Source organism: Lates calcarifer, linkage group LG5 (genome assembly GCF_001640805.2).
Source record: "Lates calcarifer isolate ASB-BC8 linkage group LG5, TLL_Latcal_v3, whole genome shotgun sequence".
NCBI lineage: Eukaryota > Metazoa > Chordata > Actinopteri > Centropomidae > Lates > Lates calcarifer.
Genome location: NC_066837.1, coordinates 11343480 through 11356209, shown reverse-complemented (window position 1 = coordinate 11356209; position 12730 = coordinate 11343480). Strand labels below are relative to the sequence as shown.

Below are 12730 nucleotides of genomic sequence, written 5' to 3'. Positions count from 1 at the left end.
AGACAGAGGGTGATCTTTACTCCACCTGCCCCTGGGGACAAATCTAATTTTCCACCTGTGCTGTCTGGTCTGGAAAGTTTGTCAACAACAACAATTTGTTATTTACCAGAAGTCGTATGGCGTAACCTGTAAACATGACAAACGTATTAGTGGTGCTGATATCAGTAGTTTATTGTATGTTAAGTCCAACACATTCAAAATGGAAAGGAAAAAAAAATAAAACAAAAAACAAAAGAAAAAAATCTCCACCTGCAACACTTTTGTACTAGCAAACAAGTAAAGGGTAAACACAGTAAAAATGAAGATGGCAGCCAACTGTTTACCACACCTGCTAAAGTCAAGAAGCTTCTTCTATTTCCATTCAAAAAAAGAAAAAAAAAGACTGGAATGATTCACAAAGAGGACCCACTCTGCTGCTTTTCAACCACATCTACAGCTTTATCCCTCATTCTTCTGAGGATCCTTGAAGGTTTGGGAAAAGGGTGGGTCATTGAAAAACTCAGTGAAAAAGAACTATCTAATATGCTCAAACATTTAGTTTTTCATCACCACTATGATGTAAAAGCACAAGATTGGTGTGAAAGCATGATGGCTCTTCTTCACCGCTCTCTTGACCGACCGAGTTCAGCAGTTACCTGACAAATAAACATGAGGGGTCGAGGCACCCGTGAGAACTATCTGTTAAAAAACACTCAAGAGGGCTGGAATTTCTCTTTAATAATAATAGTGAGTCAGTCTCTCTACTGAAAACTGTTCTCGCATCTGAAAATATTTAACCCAACTACGAGGGAGAGAAACTACATTTAATCTGCCACGTCTGTTCATCAGATCTGGTTTAACTGTGACAGAGAGAAATCATTGTTTCATGATGATTTTTTCTTTTTGTAGCCAGATGAGAAATTTGGAGGAGAGGAAAAAGAAAGAAAGAGAGAGACAGAGGTTGTGTTCAAACTGACAGATTGTCCCAGAAATGTTGGAGATAGTGCAATACCACCAGACAAGGAAGACCTCATTAGTATATTTGTCCAGAAAATGCTACATCAAATTTCACTTCCCATTTTCAGTGCAAGATAACAACAAAATAAAATAAAATAAAAAAACATCTCATGGTGTCATGTTTTCCTCTCCAGCTGAAACCAACAGGTTTTTCCTCCCTCCCTCCTGACTGACTGAGCGAGTGGTAAGAACAGAAACACAGGAGCCGACTAGATTAGACTTTGCCTTGAATGGAAAAATAATAATAATAATAATAATAAATGAGTAAAATTAAGCACAATGAATCATCAGCATATGAAAATACAAATGCATAAATGGCTAGAAAAGTGAGCACAATTATTTGCTTGTGTGTAGGTTGGAGCTGCAGCCGGCCCACCTCCACAGATCATTACAAAACTGCTGCTGAGAGAAGAAACAGTCTGACAAACTGTGAGTCCAGGATTTAACCCGAGCGCTGCTGAGAGTTGCAGAAACACGACGTCAGACTGAGAGTGAAGGATCGACAGGGTCTGAATCACACAGTGACACGTTTACTCCAAAAACCTGCAAACCTCAGGTCGCCGAGATCACTGACTGTGGAGCTACGACTGGTTAAACCAAGGACCAAACATTTCAATATCACCGTCTCTTTAATGTACCTTGTTTTAGGGGGTCGGGGTGGGAAGGTGGGGGCAGTTCTTCAGATGCACCTCTTAACCATTTAACATCAAACAGAACTGGAGGCACCTATTGTCTCTACAAAACCCAGAACAGACACAATACAAAACAAATGTACAAAACTCACAGCAGATCATCTTAGGTAGTAAAACAGTATGGAAAATCAAATATGCACCTGAAAAAAAACTTAAACCTTGTGAATACTGCAAGTTTGTTTTTTTTGTTGTTTTTTTTTAAATCTGCTCCCAGTACACAATAGTTCAGAATGAGCAGCTCCTGTTTCTGAGGAGGCAGCGAGCCCCGAACCGCTTCACACTTTAGTAAGACTGGAAAAAGGTGAAATAGAAGGCACCATCATGCTTTTATCAAGTCGAGAGAGAAATGAAAAATATACACAAAAACAAAACATACAGTAAACTATGATCTTTGCTGTACATTTATTCTGTCACTCCGCACTTAAGACAGGGAGGGAGGGAGGAGAGGGGGAGGGAGGTGTCGTCCATCCACCGGGGTTGCGGTTCTAGCTGGCGGGGAAAAAAAACATGAAGAGAAATCCAAAAGAAAAAGAGAGCGAGCCGCCGTCATCACCACTCTTCTATTGTTCAGCTTTGTTTCTTGTTTGTCCTTCGTCCCCCCCACTCTTTTGGTGAAAGTCCAAGATCTGAGCTTTTTTTTCTTTTTTATTTATTTGATTTATAAACGAGGAAAAAATAGAATGCAGATTTGCTTGTCGTCTTGTCCATCCAGCAGTAATTGAAGCGTGGTTTTGGGTCAAAGTGTGAGAGTACATTGGTCACAGCAGATGGGCTGTGAGCGAGGCCTGCCCCGGTAAGTCGTATCGCTTCGAGACGACAACACGTCTCTCCAGCTGCGTTCAGAGCGTGGATGTCAATGTAACACGACAAAAGTACCCATTAGTGCATATTGATGAGTGCATTATGCAATTTTGAAGCAGTGGTCTCTCAAAAGGAAAAAAGTAAAAGGCAAAGCTTTTCCCCTGGAACTGCACAAAAACTGCATCTCACTCTTTTCCAACAGTAACGGGCAGAAAACTACCATAGAAAATGTGCAATAGAGGGATTTCGTGAAGCAGCGCCCCAGTTAAGTCAAGGCATATAATCTCTTTTCCAAATGATGGGCTGTTTTATCGTAGTTAAAAGTCTCATCAGTCCCTCCTAATGTGGCAGATTACTCCTGGTTGGTTTGCCTTTTTTCACGAATTTACAAATTAAAGTTTGTGAATTCTTGAGAAACCTGAAAAGGATGCTCAGCTCACAACTAATAAGCGAAATTTTTGTTTGCTTATTTTTGTTTTGTCTATTTCACAAACAAATGGTTGACAGGCTGTGTCACATTCCAAAGCAAAGAGGGAACAAAAATTTAAAATAAACAAAAAAACAAATATATACGTTTATACATGAAGATTTCTTTTCGTTAACGAGAACGGTTGAAGATGAAGAACACGGTACTACTTCCGTTCTGCAGGTGGCGCTCTCTTCAGCGGCGCTGGGTGGCAAAGCGGCCCTCTCCCTGCCCGCCTGAGCCTCTTCCGGAGCCCATGCCGGGTTTGGGGGCTGCGCCGCCTCGCGGTGGGGGTCCCCTCCCGTCGCGCTCACGCATCATGCCGCTCCCCGCGATGCCTCGTGAACCTCCGGGGCCCCGGTCGTTACGCCTCATGTCCCGACGTTCATCTCCGCCACGGGTCTCTCGCTCGCGCACCGCCCTCGTCTTCTTCTCCTCCACATTCAGACGCACCTCGCCGCGAAACATGATGGGCTGCAGGGAGAGAGAGACGGGGGTCACTACAGGAGAAAAGGGACTGAACATTCCCCTGATGATTTCACAACCCAGATCATTCACTGGTTTGAACACACAGGTTTGTTCATCTGCCCTGGACCCCACATCAGCACCGCTCTGTCCAACTGGACTGACCCAGACCGGACCAGTTCTGGGTCCACAGGTCTGACCGGACCAGTGGGACAGTGATCTGTAATCTATAAGGCTGTGTTCAGACTGACAGTGTCCCCCAGTGTGAATAAACACAGGCCCCATTTCATGTTTATGAAATGTGGGGGGGCGCTCACATGTTGTATTTCAGTCTCACAGGTTCCTGAAGCGTCACGTCTGCACCACTGCAGGTGTTTTAATGCAGGACTGATTTCAGTCTGAGAGCCCACCAAGACTCTGTTCAGACATAGAACTGCACCGCGTGAACAAACACAGCTGCCTGATTCACCCCCACCGAACAGACAGTTTCCTCTTGACTACTGTGACCAAAGATAAAACCTAAACTTCACTCTGCAGCATTTTCTGCCAAATAAATCCTCTAATTCTCAAACAGCTGCTTGTGTTGTCTTAATGCAGGGCTGAACATGCTAATGTTCAGTCATTTACACATCACCAGGTTTTTAATGGGGAATTTAATCTGGATATAGAATAATACAGAATAAGTGAAGAGATGTACAGCCAATCAGATAAGAAGCAAATTCCCCAGGTAGAGTATATTGTAGAGTGAACAGAGAAAATCATGGCTTCTGTGAGAGATTACCACTCCAGCAGAGTCATATTTTATTTCTTATCCTGCACATGTAACAACACGCCCACAGCTACGCAGCTCCTAGTGTTGTTTTGTTTTCGTTTTTTTAAGACATCACATTACTGTTGGTCTGAACACACCCTCAGGTGCTCTATTTCGCACAGGATAACAGGAAGAAAACATTATGTGCTACAAAAGAAAATAGCTTTAATGATTCAAACTGAGCAGAAAGTGAAATCTAGAGTCAAATTATCAGTAGAAACGTGTGTCACCAAACCACCACCAAATGAATGAAAATGGGTAATGAAATGTCGATACATGCCCCTTCTACCTTGGCCCCCAGGATTCTCTGCACAGGATCAGAGTCGTCAAAGACCACGAAACCAAAGTTTGGCAGTTTCCCTCCAACGCCTTTCGTGTTGATCCGCAGCTCCACCACGTTTCCATACGCTGCAACAAAAACAAAGACAATGTTAATGTGATCAAACTTTCAGTCAGAAGACAGGAAATGGAAAATGAGAGTGTTGCTCTGTGGGGAAACATACTCATGAAGAACTCTTTGAGCTCGCTCTCGTCAATGTCGTGTGGGAGGTTACCAACAAACAGCTGGTGGCTGTCTGGGTACCGGACGATCCGCCTGCTGTCCATGTCTCCAGACTCAGCATCTCCCCGGCCTCCTGCAGGTCAGAGGAACAGATTTATCAGATCAGATGATCTTGGCTTCAGGAAAGTGAAACTGATGCCACATATAAAGACAACAAGTGAATAATTTATAATAAGTTTCAGATGTGACAGTTACATTTACCTTTGTTAACAAAACTCAAGTGAGGTTTTCCCGTTTGTGACTCTGAAGATGCAACACCATCTAACAGTGACAGAGACATGCAGACTATCAGAACAAACCAAAAGCTCCAGAATAAACCAATACATCCTAAATCTGTGGACCGTTACCAGGTCTTGGACCCCGCGGGGTGAAGGCCGGTCTGTCACGTGTGCGCTGGTCTCTGGGCCGAAGAGGCGCCGTCTGTGTCTCCGGCTTGGCTTCAACTCTGGGCTGAAGGTGTGTCACAAAAAAAGAGACGAAATGAACCACACATCATTTACATGGTGAGGATCAGATGAAGACAGACCATCAGAGTCGGTGTCTGGCACTGTGCACACTGGAAGAACCACTGCACAGAGGAGCTCATCACTCACTCCTCATAATCTACTGGTGCTGTTATCAACCATCTCTGATCTAATGCATGTTTGAGATAAACACTTAAAACACTGCGGTAGACTCCAGTAAAATGAGCTGTTTGTAATGTCAGAGCTGTTAATGTTATTTAATGTCTGACTGGTGGTTTGTTACCTGTGAGCTTGGAGCTTTAACAACATGTGGAGAGATTCCAGAGGAGGTGACTGTGCCGGTAGGAGGCAGGTTTTTACTGGTCACCAAGGCCCAGGAGAAAGTCTGTGAGGGACACAGTGAAACATCGTTTGGACTGAGACAGTTTCCAGACCACTAGTCTACATTTATTAGCAGGGCAGCGGTCAGGTCTGTGCACCACAACATGATAATAAGATTGAAACTCATTATTTTCTTTGAAATTTTAATAAAAAATTAAATAAAAATCGAGTGATTCATGTGTGGGAGTAAACTTTGATCAGGATGGTCAAAGTCTACGACAAGCACAATTTTTTATTTCTTCGTGAACCATGAATTTATGAGTGTTGATTTTATTCTAGATTATATGTAAATAAACATCCTTTTTACGTGGCATAGCCAGGTATCAAAGTACATAAATTTAGGGAGAGTCAAAACAGCAGTTCAGTTTAGAAACAGATTTGGTGAACTCCAGACTCGTACTCAGGTGAAAAACAGAGGTAAACTACGTAGAAACAGGTCAAGGTTTACCTTGGGAGCCTCCTGGGTGTTTGGTGGAGACTCCACAGGAACTGGTGACGGTGCTTTCTCCTCCATCTCTTCCAGAACCTTCTCATCTACTTCAGGCTTTATCTCCTCTACTTTGGGCTCTGGTTCAGGCTCCGGCTCTGGTTCTGGAGCTGGCTCCTCCATGGGCTCCTCAACTCCGTTACTGCAGAGCACAAATCAGCATCACGTCAATTCCACAAACAGACTGAGTCTCAAAGTAAAATTATTCATGGTAGAAACACACATTTCAATATATACTCATGGTTCTGATAAAGTGTTGACGTACGTGACGGGGTGAGGTTCGTAGTAGGTGGTGCTGTTAGGACTCTCCTGAAGAGGCTCAGGGGAGGGCTGCCTCTCCTCTGGCTCCTCCTCAACTTCCTCCTCTGATTCTGAAACGGACAGAAAACAAATCAAAGTTATGAACACTCACATTAAACCACAAACATATGACCTACACAAATAAAAACCAAGCTCTTTATCTGGTATTTACCCTCATCGAGCTCGGCCTCAGAGTCTCCAAAGACCTCGTCCTCATAACGGAAGATGTCGTTGTGGACGTAGAACTTGTTTGCCACTGAGCCCTGAGGAAAACAAATGCGTCCATCAAGCAAAAAGCATTAGAGCAACAACACCACCTGTTATCTGCTCTAAATAAAATGTCCACCCTTCTTACTGACAGTTTACAGTTAACATTTCTAACTCCAGCTCAGTGTCTGTTAACTGACACAGAGAAGGAGTACTCACCTCTGGAGCGAGCACAAACGTTTGCATAAATTTCCTCATGGGCTGACCATTGTTGGACAGCTCTCCGAAGGACCTGCACCACCACTCCGTCACTCAGTGTGGCGTGGGCGTCCACGTGCCTGATCTTTGTGTGGCATTCACTGAACTGCAGGGACATCACCTTCTTGTGGATTTCCTGAGACAACAGAGACACGTGAAGAATGAAATAAATAAACAAAGAGGAGAGAAAAACCCACAAACATCATCTTCTAATTTAAGAGGCATTTCCCGTTGTTTGTAGACAGTCTGTTTTATGGATTATGATCGTTCTGGTTCAGGTCTCTGTGGACTGGATCATTTGACTGATGAACAAAAAACAGCTGAGACCATCGTCTTAAAAAGAAAACTTGTGCTTTTGTTGCTGCGTTAAATTAAAATTATAATTTACATCAAGAACTATGAACAAGGTTAAATCACATAGATGGCAGTTAATAAAGACCTGAGGTAAGCTGGGTTCATGTTCATGACTCAGCGCTACCTTGAAACCAGTGTGATGATAAATCATCTTTCACTGAAGTTCTTATTCCTCTAATTTATATTTTGGTCAAAATCAATTAACAGTTAGAATAGAAAAAGGGTAGCTTTATATAACTTTTATATGACATAACTGTCTGAGTCCATTCTAAAAAACTGTCACTGTATTATTATTTATTTATTTATTTATATGGATGATCCAGCACCAGGCTCCTACTACATTGCACTGTCAAAACTGATTCCTCATTATTGGACCATAATACATACCGCCTGCCCGTACACTGCCTCTGCCAGCTTCCCACTTGGGTCAAGTCCTCCATGAACATAGGAAGAGTTCCTCCCATAAAACCTGAGGACACAAAAATATAACAGTTATAAAATATGACCAACAATCATATACTGAGTGTCTGCAGCATCACAGTTAAAAAATTACCTGTGCAGGAAATCTGGTGCCTTGTTTAAGAGTGTGTAATACTGCCTCACAAACTCCCGCCCTACAAGCAGGGGACTTGGCTTCTCCATCACCATTTCTTTGGTAAACAATATTAAGTGCTGAAACACAAGACAAAATGTGATTTAGTTTAAATGTTATCTAGAAATGCAAGTTTACATATGCACACATACACACTCAGCTGGCAGTTTATTAGGTAGACTTAAATAAAATAATAAAAAGTCCTGTGTTCATGAGTGTTTTATGTTTAGTTTGAGCTGAAAATATTTTTGTTGTCATTCTGGAGGCTGTAGTTTGTGATGTCTGTGAATTGTACAATGCAATACAATTCAACAGCAGCTCAAAAATGATCATACAATTAAACAACACCTGTCTGAAAGAGTCTAACCACAAATTGAACATTTAAAACTTTCATTAGCATTGTGTTTGTTGAAAGTCTGTTGGTTTAACAACTGTATTAGCTTAAACTAGATGTTCCTAATAATCTGACAGCAGGGTGTAAAAGACAATGACTTGTAAAATTAATCTCAGACTCAGTTGGACCAAGACACGGATTGATTGAGGTCAGACCATTTTAAGGAAGTCTACCTCAGCCCTCATGTTCTCTTATAGAGCCTCGTGTGACCAGGTTTTAAAGGTGAATTGAAACGTTTCCTTTCAGCAGAACAACGTTTCACTTTCTTTGTCTCATCAGGCCCACGGCTCATCTGACCCACATCAGTCCAGTGGCAGAGCAGGGACAGCTGAGTGTTTAGCTCGCAGGCTAACACACTAGCTCACATCCAACTGCGCCATCACGTCCATCCAATGAGACAAAGAGGGAACCCGGCTATAGCTTAAAAAAAGGGAAGCGACTGATGCAGGAGTTCAAATTAAGCATCGAGGAAAACCAACTTTACTACAATTAAAACCTTGCTTATGAAACTATAGGTGACATAGATCTGATACACACATTAAAGCAGTGCTTTGTAGATAAGTGGCCTAGTTTCTGGGGCCTTTCATGTCGAGGCTAACAACAATCTCCCCTCTCACATTTGTCGCATATTCATTACCGACGTGACGGGACAGATTAATAATTTTCGTCATATTAATCGGTTATACAGGCGTCAGGAGCACCTACACTTGTCAACCTTATCCAGACTGTAAGAGCAGGTGAGGGGTATTGATGCTACTCTGCCGGCCTCTCCGCACATTGCTAGTTAGCTCGCTAGCATTAGCTGAGGCTAACTTGTGGCGTCGTCGTTTTTCCTTCAGCCGGTGGTCAGTTTACCACTAACCGGGAGCGATGTGACTAAAACAAACACTTTAACCTCGTCGGTCAGCGCATGAAAAATAGACGACTGACCAAAGGTTAGATTAGTTTCAGACAAACAACCTGCACGCTGGTTGTTAGCGGGGAAAACCACTGAGACGACGTGACGTTCAGCCCGGTGAGAGCCATTGTAGTGCACCAATAAAGTCTGTACATGTTGTCCTACTGAAGCTCCACATTTAACATCGACTTCTGCTTCATAATGAGTCATATCATAACTGTTAAAAACCACAGGCAATATTTCGCTCACTCAAACTTTAAAATAAAATCACCCACAACTTACACTGACTGTCGAACCATTATCAATGAACAAGTTCAATGCTATGCTAGCTCAAAGAAAACAAAGGAAGGCATATTTGACACATTTGGTTGATTCTCAAACTGGATAGCTACTGTGGGTTATCTGTACAGCAGCGACACACCTAGCTGGCAACTTTGACAGGTTGCTGGCTGCCTGTCGAGCAGCCGCGGTTTTCAATAGACAATGCAGCTAACATTAGCTGGCACGATTAGCTTAGCTGTCAGCCGTCTCGTAGCTGATTTAGCTTGGAGGATGGCTACTTACCTTATGAAAGACCTATCTATGTAGACAGAATTATTGGTATTAAATAACTACGAGTAACCGGCTGTAAACTGTTCTCAAACTAGAGAGTATCCCGGGTGAAATATTGTAATATTTCCCCCGCTCCGCTACCTGACAGTTAATGATCTCTGTTGTACCAGAGATTGAAGATTTAAAGTGATAGGGTCGATTTATTGTTTTACCCCTGCAATCTGGGGCAGGGAACCCCCATCACAACGCCTCAGCCAATGGACTGTTTACACTGGGCAACATAATGTTATGACGTCAGGTAATTAACCCCGCCCCCAAGACGTTCCACTACACTGTAAAATATTACAGGTTGAAATAGGAACGAATACTTCCGTAAAATTTTATGTTAAGTTGTAGTCACTTTGTATTAGAGGTAGCACTAATAAACCATGCAGGTTTGCTCTTAGTAATCCTTGTCTTTTTCACTGCACTGATGTCATTAGTATGAAAAGAAATATGATTATATATTATTATTATATATTATTGCTACAAGTCTCTGTGGAGTTTCAGTTCTAGTTAAAATGCTAGTTTCATTTCTGTAAAAATCTTAATGTAATGAGTTGTGGTGAATTCTCTGCAGTCATTCACTTGGTCTGAAAAAAAAACCAAACATATTATACTGGCCACTCAGTAATGTGAATCACACTATAGTTCTTCAAATCTTTATTAGTGTGAATGCTTCTAGAATTCAGTACTTTTAGTGCCTTGAAGAACCTTTTTATGTTTAAAGTATGGCCATATGGCTATTGACTGTATGCCTAACCTATGCTGACTAACTTGTGGCTGTGTGCAGGAATGATTGTTATGGGGTCATTTTTTTTTATTGTAAAGGGTGATAAAGGCAACTACTTTTTATATAGAGCAGTCATAAAGTAATGTAATTATAAATCATATTAAGTAATTAAGATTTTTTTGGCTACTTGATTACTTTGTAATGACCCAATGCTGAATTTGAACAAATTATTAGGTCCTCAGCAATGCACCTGCCAAGTTTAAAGTTGATTGAGTTGTTGAGAAAACTGAAGATACAGACAGTATATATATATATATATATATATACACACACACACACACACTAATGATACCTAATTCTTTCCATTTTACATGTTGAGGAAGTTCAGACATTCCACGTTCATATTTCATCGTCCAGCTTTGGCTGTGTATTATTTGCCTTTAAACTGATTTGAAACATGTTTGTGTTCTCTGCTTTTCTAGCTAATGCACTCCTGCATACTTTCTGCTACAGAAACCTTTTCAACTATCAAAAGGTATAAACCTTTTTACATTTATGCTAATTCAACTTTCTTCAACTCTTTATGCTTTTTAAAATGTTCAACTTTGTCTGCAAATTTGCTATTTCAAATGAATGCTTAAGCTGTTGGTTTTAACTTTAAGCTTCTGCATCTACCCTCTCTCTGCTAATTTCAGCCATTTTAAACCTTCAGTAATTACTTTTGCCTTTCAACTTTAAGTTTTTCTTCTACATTTTCAACAATAATTTCAGCCATTCAACTTTTTCTTCTGAATTTTAACAATAATTTCAGCCATTTTAAGCATTGTGTCAGCAATCCATTCAGCTCTCAGCATTCACATGCATTTTCCACAGGAAATGCATTTTCTAGTTCCTTTCTAATGTGCTTTCACTGTAAGTGAACAAAACAGTGTTTTCATACATTCTTTCTACCACAAACATCTTCATCAACATCTTAACTAACTAAAATACAATATCAAATCCTAATTTCCTAAAGTAAAACCAGTTTAAGTATAATGCAAATCATTTTATGATGTAAACTGTGATTTACTCATGTTGTGAATCAGGAATACAGGAAATGAATTTCAGAATAATTGTCACAGAGGTGGTTTAGAGTGTTCAGGGTCAAATGAGTATCACATAAATGCCAACAAAGTGTAAATGGCTAAAGAGACCATTAATTCAGAAGAAAAAACATGCCCAGCTGTACCAGATTTATTAAACTAAGTCACCTGATGAACAGTCAGTACAAAACTGCTCCTTCAGATCAGCTGTAGACTGACAAACATTAGTCAGTCATAAAGTGAAATATATGTTTAATAAATCCTTATAACTCACATGTGGTGGCTGCTTTTAACTTTCAGATTTATAATAATCGCTGTTACCAGCAAAAACAAATCACTATGCATCCAAATGTCTCATGTACTGTGAAGAGAATATTCAGCAGGAAAATATCTGCAATGAAACAATAATAATAAAAAATGTCTCTCACTTCCATGAGGAGGTCACAGTGAAAGTCTTGTTAATTAGTCATTACATGTTGTGTCAAACTACAATAGTGCTTTGATACAAATTTACACAACAAATGAGTTGTATGGTTCTAATTCATGTTGTTGGTGTTTTGTCTCAAGCAGATGTGGAAGCTGAGCTCCACCCAGTGGTCAAACAGTCTGAGTAACTTTAACGGAAGTGGGGAAACAGTTCTTACACCATCAGTCTGCTAACAGAAAATAACAAAATCAGCTAAACAGCTACATTAAAAGACACAAAACCACCACAAAAATCATTTCAAAGAGACACAAAATATCCACAAAGAGACAACAAATGATCACAATTTGACCCTAAAAAAACCACAGAGATGCATAAGCCATGACAAAGACACGAAAACAATCACACACAGGTACACAACGACACTGTATGTGTGTGTGTGTGTGTGTGTGCGTGTGTGTGGAGGGTAATCCTGTAGGGGGAGGAGGGATGGGGGGGTCCTGTTACCTGTGCAGGTGTAAAACACTTTGTTGTTGAGAGGTGTCCACAGAGCTCAGTGTGTTGTTGCCATAGCAACCACAGACCCAAACACACAGAGATTATATAACTAACTTCAAATAATGTTTTAATTATATTAAAGACAATACCAGGTCTATTGGTCTGCATAAGGGGTTAAAACATGTTAATAAACACTTTAATTGTTATTTTAGTTTTGAGTTTTACGAATCAGAAAACAACTGTTCAACGTTTATGAGTTGTAAATTCAAACCGT

General features: G+C 40.8%; 1 protein-coding gene across 1 annotated transcript; it reads right to left on the bottom strand.

The window, feature by feature from the left end:
• Positions 1-146: 146 nt before the first annotated feature.
• Positions 147-9881, bottom strand: g3bp2a (G3BP stress granule assembly factor 2a). Its single transcript, XM_018661568.2, is given in 14 exon segments — positions 147-3429; positions 4521-4639; positions 4735-4866; positions 4995-5054; positions 5141-5243; positions 5541-5642; positions 6087-6267; positions 6391-6496; positions 6598-6688; positions 6852-6917; positions 6919-7026; positions 7632-7713; positions 7798-7916; positions 9693-9881. Coding segments are annotated over 13 exon segments (1524 nt in total). The 5' UTR covers positions 7893-7916; positions 9693-9881; the 3' UTR covers positions 147-3150.
• Between the last annotated feature and the right edge of the window lie 2849 nt (positions 9882-12730).